This window comes from Prenolepis imparis, unplaced genomic scaffold (assembly GCF_030444845.1).
Source record: "Prenolepis imparis isolate NDT839.2.m4 unplaced genomic scaffold, iyPreImpa1.0 SCAF_3, whole genome shotgun sequence".
NCBI classification, from domain to species: domain Eukaryota; kingdom Metazoa; phylum Arthropoda; class Insecta; order Hymenoptera; family Formicidae; genus Prenolepis; species Prenolepis imparis.
In genome coordinates, this window is record NW_028141161.1 from 1,138,341 (window position 1) to 1,160,793 (window position 22,453).

General features: G+C 33.7%; 1 protein-coding gene and 1 long non-coding RNA gene across 3 annotated transcripts; both read left to right on the forward strand.

Annotated features, from left to right (window-relative positions):
• Window positions 1-3,621: 3,621 nt before the first annotated feature.
• Window positions 3,622-6,629, forward strand: LOC145933857 (uncharacterized). The gene is made up of 4 exons (XM_083033872.1): window positions 3,622-4,366; window positions 4,638-5,704; window positions 6,127-6,373; window positions 6,436-6,629. Exons 1-4 carry the CDS (start codon window positions 3,622-3,624, stop codon window positions 6,627-6,629), a joined length of 2,253 nt encoding a protein of 750 aa, XP_082889998.1.
• A 10,689-nt stretch (window positions 6,630-17,318) lies between these two features.
• On the forward strand, window positions 17,319-18,593 carry LOC145933988 (uncharacterized). 2 transcript variants are annotated; one of them, XR_014424962.1, is made up of 4 exons: window positions 17,319-17,407; window positions 17,604-17,781; window positions 18,035-18,248; window positions 18,429-18,593. It is a non-coding gene; the product is annotated as an uncharacterized LOC145933988 (long non-coding RNA). The 2 variants fall into 2 exon arrangements; XR_014424961.1 differs by having other exon boundaries at window positions 18,054-18,248; window positions 18,429-18,592.
• The last annotated feature ends 3,860 nt before the right edge of the window (window positions 18,594-22,453 follow it).

Genomic DNA, 22,453 nt, shown 5'->3' on the forward strand with positions numbered 1-22,453 from the left:
TCGTTCCTGAAAAGATGAAAAAGAATAAATATCCTGTAAAGGATGAATAAAAATTATTGAAAATGTACCTACCACCGGATGCGCCGACCTCGCGCTGCACCTCACCCCTTCCGCCCATAGACCACAGCAGGAAATGGTTAGCTTCCGCCTGCATTTCAGCAGGCAGGTAGGGAATGATGCGGCGCGCACTCCATATTGGTTGCTGAAAAATAAAAAAAAAATTAAATATTTAACCGCGATGGGATGGGATTCAATGTAAAGAAATATGTACTTACCACTCGGACGTCTATCTCCCTCCGCTCGCCGCATTCGTTCGATGGCCTCGATGCGGACATCCCTCGGGATACTGTCGAGGAAGTCGATAAATTCGGCGTCTGGAGTATTTTCTGAAACTGAAGAAATATTTTAAGGGTAAGCCAAAATTAAGTTATTCAATCTACGTACCGACACTCGCAGTATCCCGGTCTGCGATGTCCGCTTGCCTAGCGGCCTCCTCCATGAGAGCGTCCTCCCACAACCAATATGCGGGAACGTGCAGGCGTGTCCGTCGGTCGGGATTGAGGGGCATGCTTGCTGGATTACTGAAATGAGAATTAAAAGATAACAAACGATAAATAATCTCTCAACTCTTGAACGATACGAGATACGAAATCGACGTTAGTCCTATCTTGTACATCTCTTGGAGATGTACAAAAAAGGTCGTCTTGTCCGACCTCGTATCTCGAACCGTTGACGAGTTAGAAGACTCGGAATTAAAATTAAAAAAATTTATTAAAATAGTTGAAAACTTAATAGAATTAAATAACAAGATACCAAATTTGATAGAATAAAGTTAAATTAACTTGAATAAACTTCAATTCTTTACAATTGTGAAAAATTTACTAAAAATTACTATAAAATACAAAATTTTACGGAAATAAGTTTAAATGTAAAAAAATGTATTTAAATTGTTGAAAACTTAATTGAATTAAATAACAAGATACCAAATTTGATAGAATTAGTAAAATTTAGAGAAATAAACAGAAATTGTGTACAATTGTCGCAAATTTAGTAGGAATTATTATAAAATACAAAATTAAACAAAATTGACTACAATTTAGTTAAATTTATTTAAATTGTTGAAAAGTAGGTAAAATTTAATAACAATATTACACATAGGTACTTGCTACAAAAACCTTTCACAGAATCGTAACCTATATTTTAACATTACGTAAGAGAAAAAGCAACATGCATTCCCATTAAATAAAATAGTTTAACACATTCTTCACCTATTTTCCTACACCACGTGCAATGAAACCCAACATGCATTTATATTACACCTACGTACCTATGAAGAAACGGGAACGTTGATCGCCAACAAAAATCGCAAAACACTTGCAGAATCGCCAAACACTTGCAGAACAGCTGACTGCCATATACGGAACGTGCAACATGCCGTGGTCGTAGCAGTCAAGATTAGCATGCCGCCTAGCCGAGCCGAACTCCCAATCGAGTAGAGCCTTTTAGTTTAATATAAAAAATTAATGAAAATTGTTATAAATATAATAATAAAGTGACAAAATGCAGAATTGGATAGAATTTAACTAAATCTTGTAAAAATTGTTAAAAATTCACAATAATTAATCAGAAAATACCAAATTTCACAGAAAGTACTTCAATTTATTAAAATTCAATAAAATTGTTTTAAACTAGGTAGAATAAACTAACAAGATACCAAATTTGATCAAATTTACTCACAATTACTTTAATTTACACAAATTCTTGTAAATATCCAAAATTTACTACAGTTGAACAGAAAATAAAAAAATTTATAGAATTTACTTAAATTAACTCAACAAAAAATGAAAAAAAAATACTTACCTTGTAGTTAGCTTGTTGGGTGAGATACATGGGAGGAAGATTATGCCAAAGAGGAAGCTATAGCACGAATATCGATCACACGTATTATAGCTTCCTCTTTGGAACTTTCGACCCCTCGGCGTGTCCTGCTCCAGGATACTCGTTGATTAAACAAATATATATATTAACGCTGCTCGTAAAAGCACATGCGAGAAAGAAGAAGAAACGCAATTTAGAATATAAAACTACATAGAATAAACGAAATTTTACAACGATTCGTCAAAATTGTTAACAATTGAGTAGAATCTACCACAAAATATAAACCTGTATACAATTTACTTAAATTAACTGCAATTTAGTAAAATAGTCGAAAATTAACCAAATTTTAGAACAATTTATTACAAAAAACCAAAATTTATAACAATTTACAAAAGCTAACATTAATGGCATTTATTTTAATAAATTGAGTACAATTTACTAGAATTTAGAACATTTTAAGTTATATAAAATGATTACATAATAATAAAGATTTCAATTATGTAGACAATAGAACTTCATTCATACATTCAGTTATTTATTAATTTAGGGTGTTTGATATATAAAATTCATTTCTGCGATACATGTAATTTCTGTATTTTCACCTATAATGGTCGAATCTTGAAATTAAGTGTTTAGACATTAAATTGTGGCATGTATAACTTGGATTTTACTAGTTGTACTAGATATTATATGTAGGATTGAGTTATTTATTCATTTAGGGTGTTTGATAGATAAAATTCATTTCTGCGATACATGTAATTTCTGTATTTTCACCTATAATGGTCGAATCTTGAAATAAAGTGTTTAGACATAAAATTGTGGCATGTATAACTTGCATTTCACTAGTTGAATAAGATATCATATGTAGGATTGCGTTATTTATTCATTTAGGGTGTTTGATAGATAAAAATCATTTCTGCGATACATATAATTTTTGTATTTTCAGCTATAATGGTCGAATCTTGAAATAAAGTGTTTAGACATAAAATTTCTTACAATGGTGATAAAACAAAATTAAAGATAGGAGAACCACTACACTCTTTCCGTAGTGATTTTCCTATCTTTAGTCAATACTTGTAAACAAATGTGGTAATTATATTCAACAATGCTTGTAAAGTCACATGCGAGAAAATAAAAAAATTAGCTTTCTTCTTCTCCTCTTCGTTTAAAGTGTTGCGGGAAGAAGGTGCTCGTATCAAAAGATTGAAAAACTTATAAAGTGTTGCGGGAAGAAGGCGCTCGTATCAAAAGACTGACAAACTTCTCTTCAAATAAAGTGTTGCCGAAAGAAGGCGCTCGTATGAAAAGACTGAAAAAACTTATAAAGTGTTGCGGGAAGAAGGCGCTCGTATCAAAAGACTGTGGCGACACCGCTGTACCTGATTGGCTGTGTAAAAAAGTCCCTATATTCCTTTCATAATATATATGTTCTATGCTCCCTCTCACAGAGAGTAGAGTTAGTATTGTGGTAAACAGAACCAAGACGTAATAAAAAGTTCTCAGTATACTCTTTAGCAAAAGTCGATATTCTTACTACTTACCTATCCAAATAGTGGCGTAGCCACAACTGGTGACCCCGAAAAAAGAACAACACGACGACTTCCGCGCGTCAAGCAAGTATTACGCACAAACATCAAAGTTTCGAGAACAGTCGACCGACACATCCGTCATTGCATCTTCGAAGGTGACGGAACGTTCACCGATACGTCCAATTACTCTCATAAGACGGATCAGACCGCAGCGATGGCACTCCCCACGACAACATCCGGACCTCATAACATTCATTACGGCGGAGGCGGCGGTAACGGTGGCGGCGGAAACGGAGGCGATATTCTTGCAAGCGAATTTCGCAAAGTACGCCTTCCCAGCTTTTGGCAGAAGAATCCGCGTCTTTGGTTCGCCCAACTCGAAAGCGAGTTCACGTTTTATCGCATAACGTCAGACAACGTCAAATACAGCGCCATAGTAAGACACCTAGACGAACAAACAATGCAGGCAATGGCAGATGTCATCGAGAGACCCCCAGACACAGATAAGTACCAAAAACTGAAAAATACACTAATAGCCCGCTTCACAGACTCAGAGGAGAAACGTTTACGACTTCTTATAGCAGGAGTTGAGTTAGGCGAGAAACGCCCCTCCGAGATGCTTCGTGAACTCAAACAGTTATCGGGCGGCTATGTTACAGACAATATGCTACAAACACTTTGGTTGCAGCGCCTACCATCACGTGTGCAGGAAACTCTCGCTGTCGTCGAAGGTGTATCTCTCGAGAAGCTGGCAGAACTCGCAGACAAAGTTACAGACCGAAATAGCAATGCTACAGTCGCCGCCGTAGAAACCCATTCCAGCCAGCAAGTCCTAGCAGATCTAGTCAAGAAGGTAGAAGGTTTAACTGTTCGCCAACGGAAGAGCCGATCAAGATCTCGTCATCGCAACAAGAGTCATCAACGAAAGGACTCCAAGGACAAAATCGACTCGGACAAGGGCTTGTGCTTTTATCATAAACGCTTTGGCGCACAAGCACGCCGTTGCACCCGTCCCTGCACCGCCGAGAAAACATTAGCAATCTCGGAAAACTAACGCGACCGTCGCCTATACTGGCGGTCAACGACGGTCCCACCTCTCAAAGCCGCCTACTTGTTTTGGACAAAACCTCTGGCTTACGGTTCCTGGTGGATACAGGGGCAGATATTTCGCTGATTCCCCGTAATAGGATGAGTAAAGTTAAGCAATCCTCAACTTTCATTTATTTGCAGCAAACGGCTCACGCATTAATACGTATGGCAGCAAGCTCTTCACCATAGAGCTAGGCCTCCGCCGAGCTTTCAGATGGAATTTCTGCGTCGCTGACGTTCAAAAGCCGATATTAGGGGCAGACTTATTGAAACATTACGCGCTCTTAGTGGATATTAGGAATAGTCGCCTTGTAGATAATATTACTCTGCTAAAAGCTAACGGTACTGTATCACAAGTCACTTCTGGATCGATTAATATCATCGCACCCAAGTCCAAATACCATAAACTCCTCGCAAAGTTTCCAGGTTTGACGAAGCCTTCTTTAGCCTCTGCTCGTAGTACGCACACCGTCGAACATCATATAATTGTTGAAGGTCAACCTCCAGCGTTCCCAGCCAGACGTCTCTCTCCCGAAAAGCTCAAGGCAGCCAAGGCCGAATTCGCTTTCATGATGGAACAGGGTATCTGTAGACCATCTTCAAGCCCATTTGCATCGCCTCTTCACATGGCCCCGAAGAGAGAGACCAGCACATGGCGCCCATGTGGAGACTATAGGGCACTCAACGCGGTCACAGTTCCCGACCGCTATCCTTTGCCGCATATTCAAGACTTCACGACAGGACTACATGGTAAGAAATTCTTTTCAAAAATCGACTTAATCAGAGCCTTCCATCAGATTCCAATGGCTCCGGCAGACATTCCCAAGACAGCCGTAATCACACCATTCGGCCTATACGAGTTTCTTACCATGCCCTTTGGACTGCGTAACGCGGCGCAGACGTTTCAACGCCACATGGACAATGCGCTGAGAAGATTCAACTTTACCTTTTGCTACCTGGATGACATTTTAGTCGCATCATCCAATGAACAGGAGCACCTACAACATCTTGAGACCTTGTTTAAAAGGCTACAAGATTATGGGCTCACCGTCAACGTCTCTAAATGCGTTTTTGGCGTAGAGGAGATTTCCTTTTTAGGATACTCGGTTTCCAACAAGGGTATCATACCACACCCCGACCGAGCACAAACTATCCTGCAATACAAGAGACCAGAGACAATCAAGGATCTACAAAGGTTTCTTGGTATGGTAAATTATTACAGGCGTTGCCTCAGGAACGCAGCAGAACACCAAGCTGTTTTGAACTCCTTTCTTAAGGACCATCACAAAAGAGATAAGCGTCCCATCAATTGGACTACAGACGCAGAAGAAGCATTTAACACGTGCAAATCTGCCCTCGCAAACGCAACAATCCTGTCACACCCAGCGGAAATGGCTCCACTAATCCTTTCCACAGACGCTTCGGACATTGCGATTGGCACAGCACTTGACCAACAAATCAACGGTGAGATTAAGCCTATCGCATTTTTTTCTAAAAAACTGAGTGACGCCTAAAAACGATATAGCGCGTATGACCGCGAACTCCTTGCGATCTACGCGGCAGTTAAGTATTTTAGACACCTCCTGGAGGGGCGACAAATCATTATACTTATGTACATGCCTTCCGACAGAAACTCGATAAAGCATCCCCTCGTCAAGCCCGCCAACTAGACCTGATCGGACAGTTCACGATAGATTTTCGTCACATATCCGGGAAGAAGAACACCGTCGCAGACGCCCTTTCCAGAATTAACGCGGTCGAGATGCCCATCATTACATCAATGGAAAATCTGGCCGAAGCTCAGCTGGAAGATGACGAATTGAAGACCTTACTCGAGGGAAACACATCCCTGAAGCTGCGGAAGTTTATTCTTTCCGGTACTGATCTAACGCTATACTGTGATTGCTCAACTGATACAATCCGTCCTTTCGTGCCAAAGACTCTTCGGCGGAAGATTTTTCAAAGAGATTCGAGGCTGGTCTCGAACTTGTCTACCGTGCCAAGCAGCCAAAGTTCACAGACACAATAAAAACCTATCAGAGAAACTACCATCTCCTGATCATCGTTTCGAACACATCCATATTGACCTCATCGGACCACTCCCGATATGCCAAAATTATCGGTACTGCCTAACAATGATAGATAGATTTTCCAGATGGCCTGAGGCGATTCCACTAGCCAACGTTACTGCTGACACCGTGGCCTTCTACGCCAATTGGATTGCTCGCTTTGGCGCCCCACGTACCGTGACGACTGATCAGGGTCCTCAGTTCGAGGCAGCTCTCTTCAAGGCTCTAACCAACATGGCGGGCTGCAACAGGACCAGAACCGCAGCCTATCACCCCGCATCCAACGGCCTCGTAGAGCGGTGGCATCGTACCCTAAAAACCGCCCTTACTTGCCACGGAGGACGACAATGGGTGGAATACCTTCCTACCGTCCTCTTAGGTCTTCGCACATCATACAAAGAAGACATTAAAGCGTCGGCTGCCGAACTACTATACGGTTCAACTCTTCGAGTCCCCGGTGAGTTTTTTGATACTGAAGACCCACCGACCGACCCAGAGATTTTTATCGAAAAGATTCGAATTCATATGCGTCAACTCCGCGCACAGCCTACTGCGCATCATATTAAACCTAGACCTTTCATACACAAAGTCTTACAAACCTGCTCACATGTCTTCGTCAGAGAAGATGCTGTAAGAAAACCTTTAGATGCACCATACAACGGTCCCTTCAAGGTTGTCGAGCGCATTTCCGATCGTCTATTTGCAATCGAAAATAATGGGCGAGTTACTAATATTTCTACAGAAAGGCTCAAACCAGCATACTCAACGAATCCTTTAGAGACTGAACAGCCACTAACTTCATCACCCTCTACTTCGGAGCATCAACCTAACCGGGTCTTAAGAACCTATCCCGGCCCGAAGACCAAGAAAAACGTTCAAATCGCAACTACGTTGCTGGAGGGGGAATAATGTGGCGACACCGCTGTACCTGATTGGCTGTGTAAAAAATTCCCTATATTCCTTTCATAATATATATGTTCTATGCTCCCTCTCACAGAGAGTAGAGTTAGTATTGTGGTAAACAGAACCAAGACGTAATAAAAAGTTCTCAGTATACTCTTTAGCAAAAGTCGATATACTTACTACTTACCTATCCAAATAGTGGCGTAGCCACAAGACTGAAAAAATTCTATTCGTATAAAGTGTTGCGGGAAGAAGGCGCTCGTATCAAAAGACTGAAAAAATTCTATTCGTATAAAGTGTTGCGGGAAGAAGGCGCTCGTATCAAAGAACTGAAAAAAGTTATAAAGTGTTGCGGGAAGAAGGCGCTCGTATCAAAAGACTTCAAAATGTCTTAAAATGGTGATAAAACAAAAAGAAAGATTGGAAAACGACTTCACTCTTTCGGAAGTCATTATCCAACCTTTCTCGAATACTTGTAAACGAAAGTGGTAATTATATTCAACAATGCTTGTAAAGTCACATGCGAGATTTAGTTAAATGTACTGAAATTAATGAAAATTGTTGTAAATATAATTAAATAAAGTTAGAAAATGCAGAATTTGATAGAATTTAACAAAATGTCGTAAAAATTGTTAAGAACTCACTACAATTTACCAGAAAATACCAAATTTGGGAGAATTTTGTAAAATGTAGTGAAATGAATGAAAATTGCTGTAAATATAATAAAATAAAGTTACAAAATGCAGAATTTCATAGAATTTAACAAAATCTCTTCAAAATTGTTTAAAATTCACCAGAATTTACCAGAAAATACCAAATTTGCTCGAATTTTGTAAAATGTAGTGAAATGAATGAAAATTGTTGTAAATATAATAAAATAAAGTAAGATAATGCAGAATTTGATAGAATTTAACAAAATCTCTTAAAAATTGTTAAAGAGTCACCAGAATTTACAAGAAAATACAAAATTTGCTCGAATTTAGTTAAATTAACTGAAATTAATGAAAGTTGTTGTAAATATAATGAAATAAAGTTTGAAAATGCTGAATTTGATAGAATTTAACAAAATGTCTTCAAAATAGTTAAAAATTCACCAGAATTAACCAGAAAATACCAAATTTGCTCGAATTTAGTAAAATGTAGTGAAATGAATGAAAATTGTTATAAATGTAATGAAATAAAGTTTGAAAATGCAGAATTTGATAGAATTAAACAAAAAATCTTTTAAATTGTTAAAATTCACCAGAATTTACCAGAAAATACCAAATTTGCTCGAATTTAGTTTAATGTACTAAAATGAATGAAAATTGTTGTAAATATAATAAAATAAAGTTTGAAAATGCTGAATTTGATAGTATTTAACAAAATCTCTTACAAATTGTTAAAAATTCACCAGAATTAACCAGAAAATACCAAATTTGCACGAATTTAGTTAAATGTACTGAAATTAATGAAAGCACTTTAAAGAAGGAAAAGGTGAAAAAATTATAAAAAAGGCGACAAAATGTAGTTACAATTTATTTACCGCACTCGAGAAAACATGGTGACAAAATATTGAAGAAAATGCCTTTGCAAAATGCGGATGATTATAATGAGTGTCTTATACAGCCTCTCGCACCGCCGAAGTTGAGGGATGAGCTCCACAATTTGGGCACTCAACTTGCGCCTCACCCTCTCGTCGAGATGGCCCCTCAACAAAATTTGGAACCGCAATTTTTTTAGCTCAGTAAGTATTTGGAGGCGCCGCCTGTCCGCGTCTATAACATCAAATCGATAGAAACAATTGTGACGAGATGTTATATCTTTCATTGACAAATATATACTTACCCAATAAGTCCCACCTCGCTCGCCCCAAATCGGGAACGTCATCCGTGAAATAATGAGAAACTCGAGGGCCATGTCGACGAGACATTGTCTTGCAAAATCAAGTGGAATAAACAATTAGTACGCCAAAAAATAGATTTGCGCGAAATTCAGTAAAATTTACAATAAAAAACCAAATTTACTCAAATTTATTAAAATTTATTTAAATAGTTGATAACTTTATAGAATTTAATAACAAAATACCAAATTGTATAGAATTGAGTAAAATTGAGTGAAATAAAGTAAAATTATTTCCAATTATGCAAAATTAACTAGAAATTACTATAAAATACGAAATTGTAAAGAAATAAGTTCAATTTATAAAAATAGATTTAAATTGTTGAAAACTGAATTGAATTAAATAACAAGATACCAAATTTTATTGAATTTAGTAAAATTTTCATAAATAAACTTCAAATCTTAACAATTGTAAAAAATATTGTACGAATTATTATAAAGTACAAAATTTAAGACAATTAACTTTAATGTATTATTATTCATTACAATTGTTGTAAAGTAAGTAAAATGTTATAACAATATTACACATAGGTACTTGCTACAAAAGCCTTTCACAATCATAACCTATACTACAACATTACGTACGAGAAAAACCAACATGCATTGCTATTAAATGAAATACTTTAACACATTCTTCACCTATTTTCTTACACCACGTGCAATGAAACCCAACATGCATTTATATTACACCTACGTACCTATCAAGAAACGGCAACGTTGATCGTCAATACAAATTAGCAACAAACTTGCAAACAGCTGACTGCCATATACGGAACGTGCAACACGCCGTGGTCGTAGCAGTCAAGATTTGCATGCCGCGTAGCCGAGCCGAACTCCCAGCCGAGTCGAGCCTTTTAGTTTAATGTACAAAAATTAATGAAAATTGTTATAAATATAATAATACAGTGAGAAAATGCAGAATTTGATTGAATTTAAGAAAATCTTGTAAAAATAGTAAAAAATTCACTAGAATTAACCAGAAAATACCAAATTTGCTCGAATTTAATTAAATGTACTGAAATGAATGAAAATTGTTGTAAATATAATAAAATAAAGTTAGAAAATTCAGAATTTGATAGAATGTAACAAAATATCGTAAAAATTGTTAAAAATTCTCCAGAATTTACCAGAAAATACCAATTTTTCTTGAATTTAGTTAAATGTAGTGAAATGAATGAAAATTGTTGTAAATATAATAAAATAAAGTTAGAAAATGCAGAATTTGATAGAATTTAACAAAATCTCTTAAAAATTGTTAAAAAATCACCAGAAATTACCACAAAATACAAAATTTGCTCGAATTTAGTTAAATGTAATGAAATTAATGAAAATTGTTGTAAATATAATAAAATAAAGTTAGAAAATGCAGAATTTGATAGAATTTAACAAAATCTCTTAAAAATTGTAAAAAAATCACCAGAATTTACCAGAAAATACCAAATTTGCTCGAATTTAGTTAAATGTAGTGAAATGAATGAAAATTGTTGTAAATATAATGAAATAAAGTTAGAAAATGCAGAATTTGATAGAATTAAACAAAATCTCGTTAAAATTGTTAAAAATTTACCAGAATTAACCAGAAAATACCAAATTTTCTCGAATTTAGTTAAATGTACTAAAATGAATGAAAATTGTTGTAAATATAATAAAATAAAGTTACAAAATGCAGAATATGATAAAATTTGACAAAATTTCGTAAAAATGGTAAAAATTTCACCAGAATTTACCAGAAAACACCAAATTTGCTCGAATTTAGTTAAAGGTACTAAAATGAATGAAAATTGTAAATATAATAAAATAAAGTTAGAAAATGCAGATTATGATAAAATTAAACAAAATTTCGTAAAAATTTTAACAAACTCACTAGAATTTACCAGAAAATACAAAATTTGATCAAATTTACTCACAATTACTTTAATTTACTCAAATTCTTAACAATATCCAAAATTTACTACAGTTGAACAGAATTAAATTAATAGAATTTACTTTAATTAACTAAAAAAAAAGGAAAAAAAAATTCTTACCTTGTACTTACCTTGTTGGATGAGATGCATGGGAGGAAGATTATGCTAAAGAGGAAGCTATAGCACGAATATCGATCACACGTATTATAGCTTCCTCTTTGGAACTTTCGTCCCCTCGGCGTGTCCTGCTCCAGGATACTCGTGGATTAAACAAATATATATATTTAACGCTGCTCGTAAAAGCACATGCGAGAAAGAAGAAACGCAATTTAAATTATAAAACTACATAGAATAAACGAAATTTTACAACGATTCGTCAAAATTGTTAACAATTGAGTAGAATCTACCACAAAATATAAACTTTTATACAATTTACTTAAATTAACTGCAATTTAGTAAAATAGTCGAAAATTAACCAAATTTTAGAACAATTTATTACAAAAAACCAAAATTTATAACAATTTACAAAAGTGAACATTAATAGTATTTATTTTAATAAATTGACTACAATTTACTAGAATTTAGACAATTTAAAGTTATATAAAATGATTACATAATAATAAAGATTTCAATTATGTAGACAATAGGACTTCATTCATACAAATTATATGTACTTAAAACATGCACTATTCTCATCAGAACTATTATACTATTTTGCTCTATCAACTTTTCTTGGAGCTCCCTCTCCTAATTAAATTAATGCACCGACATTCTCCTTCTCTCTCGCTCATGTAGGTCTCCCACGTTCGCGATTGTTATTCTCAGCCAACTTATTACTCGCCGCAGTTGGTTGGCTTTTCTCTCCAAGTCCTGAAACAGAAAATAAACTATAACAATTGTAAAAAAAAAAATACATGTTTATATACAGACTATAATACGGGTAAAAAAAATTTTGCTTCAACATAAGCAGGAGAAGGAAAAATTACACATAAATATAACTACTTCTATAAAAACGTATGAAAGAAATAACATTTAAATAAAATAACATGTGTAAAAACGTATAAAATACAACAAACCTCCGAGCTGTACTACAAGTCCTACAATTCCTCCGCCTTCTCATCCGACGTACTCTCCTCTTCAGTTAAACTTTAAACGGAAGTTTAACTGGTTTTCTTTTCGCTCCTTTATTATCTTCATCGCTCCAAGACGAGCGATATCTTTTTCTTGGGCCAGACATGGAAAAAGAAAAACAAAATTAATTAATTAGCAAACTCGACCAAAATACAAATAATAAAAGAACAACTTAACTTTGTCTCCAAATCTTCCTAAAGTGCTACAGCTCCTAAAAGAAAATTCATTATTAATATATTATAATATGCAATGTCAAGTTATTTTGCAACACTGCGTACAAGGACAAGCCACATGCATTAATATTAGACATACGTATATACACTGAAATACTGTTATTAACAATATTATACTATTTTTTAACACAGCGTACAAGTAAAGCCACATGCATATATGTACCTACGTACAAAATAAACACTTAGATACTCAATGTGACATATTTTCAAACACAGCGTGCAAGGCAAGTGACATGCATTATTATGAAACATGTATTTCGTTATTAATATATTATAATATGCAATGTCAAGTTATTTTGCAACACTGCGTACAAGGACAAGCCACATGCATTAATATTAGACACACGTATATACACACAAAAACTTTAATTAATATTATACTATTTTCCAACACCACGTGCAATGAAAAACAACATGCATTAATATTACCCTTACGTACCCTATTAAAAAACGCCAACGTTGATCGCCAACAATCAAAAATGCTTACTCCACACAACAGCTGACTTACCGACATATACGGAACGTGCAACACGCCATATACGCAACGTGCAACACGCTCACGTAGCGTTGGCGGTAGAGGGTTGCCGGGTCCCGTAACCCAGCCGAGCTCCCAGCCGAGTCGAGCCGAGTCGAGTCGAGTCGAGCCGAACCATACGTCTCGGCCATCTTGGCATGTAGCTCGTTTCGTAAGTGGCACAAGTCTGTCTCTTGCTAAATAAAGTTTGCATTGTGATAATTGTTTGCGCGCTCATCGCCGATCCTCGACAGTACGAGAGTAAGTATTTTTACGTGCTTAATTAGCTTATAAATTCAATCCCGTCGCGAAATCGTGTATCGACATCGCGATCGAACGACCGAGTCTATAACGGACTTACTTGCTGCGCTTTCCGTTGTTCTTCGGCGTCCATTTGCAAATATTTAACGAAATTAACATAAATTTTATTGAATTAGTTAAAATTGTTATAAATTCACAACAATTTACCAGAAACTAAAATATTTTATACAGGGTGTCCCATAATTCGCAAACCACCATTTTGCGATTTTCTCATTAATTATTGCGAATTTATTTCTCATTAATTATTGCGAAAATTGCAAAATGGTAGAGGACTTTTCTATTCAGTTCAACATGCTCTACCTGCAACTGACGGATGGTTCGCGAATTATGGGAACCCTGTAGAATTGAGATTAATGAACTTTTATTTATTGTAATTGTCCAATATTTATTACAATACAGTTGAAAATAATAAATTGTATAGAATTTTGTTTAATTTATTTAAAGTTGTACAAAATTTAAAAAATTTATTATCATGTAAAAAATACAAATATTTCATTAAATTAACTTAAATTTTATTTGATTTGTCAAAATTATTTTTAATTCAGTACAATTAACCAGAAAGGAGGAGGGACAATAAGGGCGTTTTTGTGCCCCCTCTGGATTTTCATAAAACAATTTTTTTTGTCTTGTATGATCATTAGGAATGTCAAAAATAATCATTAGGTGAGAAAAAAATTCGATCCATATAGCCAAAATTAATCATTAGTTTAGGTGTACCACTATGGCATCTAAGCCCTTTTTATGACTAATAAGTAAACTAATGAAATATTTTCGGTCATTATACTGCTTTGCCATAATATTTATGTCATACATTTTAGACTACAATATGCATTGCCTCAAGATGAAGGTGAATACAATTCATAGTGAAAAAATTTTTGATTACTCCTGACATGGGGTGTTCATAACAAATAAATGATCACTATTAGTTGTCTACAGACTGAAGCCTCTACACCGCGTCAAGGTTGTGATCATTGTAGAGGTTTTAATTTTTTTATCTTTTTATTTTATTATTTTTTATTTTACTTTTTATTTTATTATTTTTTTATTTTACTTTTTAATAGATTTTTTTAAAAACAAAATACTACGATCGTGACTTTTAAACATCTTCTGATGATGATTCAGAATTTGATGATTTTTCTTCCTCATCTTCATCTGTCCAGCAGGACAAATCAAGGTCAGCATCGTCTATATTATTTTCAAAATCTCGTGATGGTCTATTGTGAACATTAGGATTGTATCTAGAGTAGCCTAAATACCACAAAACACTTGCTATATGCGCGCAACAGCCTATTATTCTTGCACCCACTTTGCATTGACAATACCAGCCTAATATGCCGTCTGCGCCATTCGTTTGGATCCACAAGTTGTATATTTTCGATGACGTATGGCGAGACTGTAATTGAAATCTGTATATGCTTTCATCATCTTTATGAACAAAGAGCATATATGATCCGTCAGCAGATAAATGTTCATCTGTATACGAGCGAGCTTGTTTGAGTTGATAAATACCTAGCGTTAAGTCTTTCAATTCTGCCTCTGTTAACATAGGGAAATCAGGTATTGAGTTTGCTTCCAATGGGTGCCAAACTACTCTTTTTCGAGACCAACCTTCTTGCTCTACTCTTTGTTGAAGAAGATTTGGTTTCTTAGAAAGCCTAAGCATTCGTTCAGCAATTATGTGATCATCTGAATTCGAGCTTACTCTTAGAGGCCTAAAAGCATTACATATTGCAGCAATAATCCGCACATAATCCCCGATGCACGGAATTTGCGAATTTGGGAAAACTTTATCTAAAGCTTTCCATGTTTTTATTAAACCGTTTACAGCTTCTACAACCCAACGAATTTTCGTGACAAGTCGAGATTCATTTGCTTCTGCTGTAGAATGCTGCGCATCATTTTTTAAAAAATGTGGCATTTTCGATATAAATCCAAATTCTTCTAACAAAGCTAAGCAGTCACGGAAACCTCTATCAATAATAAAGATATCTCTTTCTGTAAGCCATGAACGTAGACGATTGACATCATATTGCATAATATTACTCAATATATTAGCATCATTATTCTTAGAATCAGTAAAATAAGGTCCCAACACATCTAATATATAACCTGTTGTACTAACCAACATCATTGGCTTGACTAAATGCCGCCCTTTATGCATAGAATATGTGCGCCTTTGAAATGTATAATTCGAACTTTTTTGAATGTACATATACGTACCATCAGCAACAAGAATACATGTATCTTCATCTCTTGCAAAAAGTGTTTTAGCCATATTACTTGTATGATTAGAAATAAATTCTTCTCGTGAAAGATTAACGCCCAAATGCTGAGGAACGAAAGAATTCATAAGAGCTTTTCTCGTGGTAGCAATTGCACGATTTACATTTCTTTTAGATAAACGAAATAAAACTGACAAAATAGAACTTGATAAACCAGTTCTTAACTTAGTTAAGAGTAGACTAATACAAACGCGTGCAGATCTCTTCTGCGAACATCGTATTTTTGCTGCTGATTCTAATAATATCTTATGGAATTGATCTTTTGTAACACCGGTTAAATGATAGTAATCTTCATCATTTAATGCATTAGAATCATCAAAGTCAAGTGGTTTTTTTTTGCAGCAGATCTCAAACTATTTAAGAGATTACATATATTTTCATTATCCATCAAAGTAAAATCAGAAGATATTCGTATAGAATCCAGGCACTCTGTTTTTAATATAGTGCTACTTTTTAAATGTTTATTACAGCATCTAGCATCAGCGGGTATAAAGATACCCTTTTCTATAAATACATTTTGTTTCAATGCCGGAGTAGCACGTGTTAGATTTTTCGGATGATTGTAGATAAAGCAACTTTTATGTGAGCTCACAGATTTTTTTATCGAGACTTTTAACTTTTTAGAACTCAGATCACTTGAATCACTTATTCTTTTTGACATGATTACAATTGAACTTCAATTATTGAAATATTGATTAAACAAAGTAATAATATAAGATCCTGGTAGAGGTTAACAATAATATGGATAAAAGACAACGAATTATGTCGTGCGTGAAGTTGCTGCATTCGACTCATGCGACAACTTCACGCATGATGTTTACCATGAGCTATGTTCACCTTCATTTTAAGGCAATGCATGTTATAGTTTAAAATGACATAAATATTATGGCAAAGCATTATAATGACCGAAAATATTTCATTACTTATTAGTCATAAAAAGGGCTTAGATACCATAGTGGTACCTAAACTAATAATTAATTTTGGCTTTATGGATCGAATTTTTTTCTCACCTAATGATTATTTTTGACATTCCTAATGATCATACAAGACAAAAAAATTGTTTTATGAAAATCCAGAGGGGGCACAAAAACGTCCTTATTGACCCTCCTCCTTTATTGTAATTGTGCAATTTTACTATTCATATAAGATACTGCACTGTAAATCTAGTATTTTATTTTTACTAATAGATATTCACTTTTTTAGTCTAAAAGATGTGTTCAAATTTTCTATTCTGACCTATTTTGGTAGAATCTTTAAATAACTCCCCACACAGCACATGATATCGTACGAATATTCTATATTCATTCTGTGAATGTACGTACTGTACGTAATATACTGAGAACATCTCTATAATATCTTGTGTAGTATATTATTTTTCGTATATTCTCGGGATATTATCAGAACATCTTGTGTAGTATATTATTTTTCGTATATTCTCGTATATTCTCAGAATGTACTTTTAATATCTCTTATAATATATTATTTTTCGTATATTCTCATAATATATTATTGAATTACGCGCATTTTTACTTATGAGCGGATATGTATGCCATTTTGGATACGTAATTTCCGCTATTGCCGTCATTTGTCTTTTCCTTGTTCTTCTTCACTGACCACGTGCAAGTGCTATGTGCAATCTGGTGCAATTATATTACGATTGTGATTAATCGCAGGTAATCCTTTTTATTTTCAAATAAATTAAATGTAAAAAGGGTATTTTATAAAAGCTATTCAATGATTTATTAATACTTCATAATTATAAACACACAAATTAACCTCATTAATGCAAATTATAACCTCACAATCGAATATTATAATGTCAATCAAAAATATGTATTTTTATGTGAAATTCTTATTATTATGTTACAGCATTTGCACAAAAAAGGACGTCATTATCAATTGTCGTTTATTATATCAATTATCATTTTGTGATCTCTGCAGAATCTTTCTAAAGAAAAAGTGTTCTCCGCATACACATATATACATATGTATATAGATGAGATGTAAATGTGAAAAATAAAAGTGAAACTCTGGATTCAAAAATCAAGTGAGTTTTATAACATATTTTAATTATATAGTGTGTACGATTAAGTAAGCTAATTGTTACTGCAATTAACTTTTAAAACGATCTTAAAAGACTAATATATGCCAATACTCTATATTTGTATATTACACATTGATAATGAATGAAAGATATTGCATACATATAAAATAATATGTTAACTAGGCTTTTAAAACCGTTTTAAAAGTTAATTGCAGTAACAACTAATATATATTAATATATGTATTCTTATATGAAGTTCTCATTATATGTTACAGCTTTATTTGCACAAAAAAAGGACGTCATTATCAATTGTCGTTTATTATATCAATTATCACTTTGTGATCTCTGCAGAATCTTTCTAAAGAAAAAGTATCTCCGCATATACACACATATATATATATATATATATATATATATATAGATGGGATATGTAAAAAATAAAAGTGAAACTCTGGATTCGCAAAAATCAAGTGAGTTTTATAACATATTTTAATTATATAGTGTGCGATTAAGTAAGAGCTAAGTTATTACTGCAATTAATTTTTAAAATGATTTTAAAAGTTAATTTCAGTAACAATATATAGCTTATTAAATATATGTTAGATATTATTAAATGTATTCTTATGTGAAATTATTATTATATGTTACAGCGTTTGCACAGAAAGAACATTATTATCAACTTCGTGATCTAATACTTTCTGTGAAATAAGAAAAATTATATACATATATATAATAATAAATAATAATAAGTAAAATGTTTATATAAAAAAATATAAAAGTGCAATTATACGTTCAAATAATATATGTGCAATTATAACATATATTTAAGAAATTTGAATAAAAAGATTTTATGTGTGAATAAAATGTTAATATTTTACACAAATTTTTTTTATTTATAGTAAAATTTATAGTTAAATTTATAGTATAAATATAAATGGATTATATATATATGTACCGTAAACACTCGAAATCTGTTTTTCCGTATACTTAGTAGTCAAAATTTGCATATTTTTACTAGTAAGTATATGAAAAAACAAATATGGGGTGTTTACGGTAACATATATCATTTATATTTATATATAAAATATAGAAAATATAAGTTAATCTATAGAATGTCTTGAGTATATTATTAGTACATTATTAGTACATATATGTATATACCAATGTCATACTCAAGACATTCTATAGATATACTTATTATATACTAAAAGATATTTTCAGTATGTACTGAGAAGCAGGAAAAATCGGACATAGTAGCATTCTTAGTACATACTCAGTATATCGCAGTATGTATTTCGAATGTTCCTAGAACATACGCAATATACTTTTGTGATATTCTCAGAACATTCTCGGAATTTACATGTGCTGTGTGGGTCGTCTTGAGATAAAATTGTGGCATGCATAACTTGCATCTTACTAGTTATACCAGATATTAAATGTAGGATTTAGTTATTTATTCATTTAGGGTGTTTGATATATAACATTCATTTCTGCGATACATATAATTTCTGTATTTTCACCTATAATGATCGAATCTTCAAATAAAGTGTTTTGACATTAAATTGTGGCATCTATAACTTGCATTTTACTTGTTGTATAAGATATTATATGTAGGATTGAGTTATTTATTCATTTAGGGTGTTTGATAGATAAAATTCATTTCTGCGATACATGAAATTTCTGTATTTTCACCTATAATGGTCGAATCTTCAAATAAAGTATTTAGACATTAAATTGTGGCATCTATAACTTGCATTTTACTAGTTGTACAAGATATTATATGTAGGATTGCGTTATTTATTAATTTAGGGTGTTTGACATATAAAATTCATTTCTGCGATACATGAAATTTATGTATTTTCACCTATAATGGTCGAATCTTCAAATAAAGTGTTTGGACTTTAAATTGCGGCATCTATAACTTGCATTTTACTACTTGTACAAGATATTATATGTAGGATTGTGTTATTTATTAATTTAGGGTGTTTGACATATAAAATTCATTTCTGCGATACATGTAATTTCTGTATTTTCAGCTATAATGGTCGAATCTTCAAATAAAGTGTTTAGACATAAAATTGTGGCATATATAACTTGCATTTTACTAGTTGTAGAAGATATTATATGTAGGATTGAGTTATTTATTCATTTAGGGTGTTTGACATATAAAATTCATTTCTGCGATACATGTAATTTCTGTATTTTCACCTATAATGGTCGAATCTTGAAATAAAGTGTTTAGACATTAAATTGTGGCATCTATAGCTTGCATTTTACTAGTTGTATAAGATATTATATGTAGGATTGCGTTATTTATTCATTTAGGGTGTTTGACATATAAAATTCATTTCTGCGATACATGTAATATCTGTATTTTCAGCTATAATGGTCGAATCTTCAAATAAAGTGTTTAGACATAAAATTGTGGCATATATAACTTGCATTTTACTAGTTGTAGAAGATATTATATGTAGGATTGAGTTATTTATTCATTTAGGGTGTTTGACATATAAAATTCATTTCTGCGATACATGTAATTTCTGTATTTTCACCTATAATGGTGGAATCTTGAAATAAAGTGTTTGGACATTAAATGGTGGCATGTATAACTTGCATTTTACTAGTTGTAGAAGATATTATATGTAGGATTGAGTTATTTATTCATTTAGGGTGTTTGACATATAAAATTCATTTCTGAGATACATGTAATTTCTGTATTTTCAGCTATAATGGTCGAATCTTGAAATAAAGTATTTATACATTAAATTGTGGCATGTATAACTTGCATTTTACTAGTTGTATAAGATATTATATGTAGGATTGAGTTATTTATTCATTTAGGGTGTTTGACATATAAAATTCATTTCTGCGATACAAGTAATATCTGTATTTTCAGCTATAATGGTCGAATCTTCAAATAAAGTGTTTAGACATTAAATTGTGGCATATATAACTTGCATTTTACTAGTTGTATAAGATATTATATGTAGGATTGAGTTATTTATTCATTTAGGGTGTTTGACATATAAAATTCATTTCTGCGATACATGTAATTTCTGTATTTTCAGCTATAATGGTCGAATCTTGAAATAAAGTGTTTAGACATAAAATTGTCGCATGTATAACTTGCATTTTACTAGTTGTACCAGATATATGTAGGATTGAGTTTTTTATTCATTTAGGCTGTTTGATATATAAAATTCATTTCTGCGATACATGTAATTTCTGAATTAATACCTATATCGCTCGCATTATTAATTACATACATTAGACATATGATTTTTCTATAAAAGAATAATACTTGACTATTTATATAACATACTGCACTGCGAATCTAGTATCTTATTTATACTAATAGATATTCACTTATTTAATCTGTAAGGTGTGTCAACATTTTGCATCGTGACCTATTTTGGTCGAATATGAAAATAAATGGTTTTCACATTTGATATTATTACAATTTATAAAAACTGTCTGTAACTCGACAACGGTTAGAGATACGAGAAATTACCAAGATACCTTTTTTGTACATCTCATCGGGATCTACAAAGAAGGTGTCTTGCTAATTTCCCCTATCTATAACCGTTGTCGAGTTATGCAACTTTGACCAAAAAAATGGACGAATGATTGATAACTCGACAACGCTAAGAGATAGGAGAAATTAGCAAGACACCTTTTTTGTACATCTCAGCGGGATCTACAAAGAAGGTGTCTTGATAATTTCTCGTATCTGTAACCGTTGTCGAGTTATCAATTTTTCGTCCAATTTTTTGCGTAAAAGTTGCATAACTCGACAACGGTTACAGATAGCAGAAATTAGCAAGAGACCTTTTTTGTACATCTTAGCGGGATCTACAAAGAAGGTGTCTTGATAATTTCTCGTATCTGTAACCGTTGTCGATTTATGCAACTTTGACGATGAAATTTTACGGAAATTTCATAACTCGACAACGCTAAGAGATGTAGAAATTACCAAGACACCTTTGTTGTGCATCTCATCGGGATCTACGAATCGAAATAATTTCTCCCATCTCTAACCGTTGTCGAGTTAGAGATTTTGAAAATTTGACCGTCACGGGTCAGCCTTAGCTGAGATAAGGACCTTTTTTATAAAAGGAATAAAATGCTATTCAACGACCATGACTCCCACTCGCACTATTTAAGGGGGTCGATACCTGTATCTCGTAAACGGTGCTTGATAATGATATGGGATTTACGCTATCCCAAGTAGTCCTCCAACCTGGCTTCGGGACATGACTCGAGTGACTTGAGAGCGGAATGCTTCCAACTTGGAAACCGGGTGGTACCCCATCGCTTACAGTCAACGGTTTAACGTGTTGCTCGACATTCGTTAGTGATATATATATATCAATTTATCGACACATGCTTGTCATTGGTCGCATCCGTCAGCCTCCGCCGAGTACACTCTGAAAGAGTACCGATGCTACTCTCGTTTCCATTACTTTCTCTACGTACGCGTCGCCTCCTTCTCCATTTCATTATTATAACGATAGTTGTGAGCATCCTCCATTAGCCCTTGCTTTATCATAGGCGGGGGGAGGGGCGGAGCCCTGCACCCCCCACCCTGTCTGCGCCCGCACCGCGCACTGGGGGGCCCCCCAAACCCCCCCACCCGTCCACGACCATCCCACCTACTGGGGAGCTTCGCCCCCCG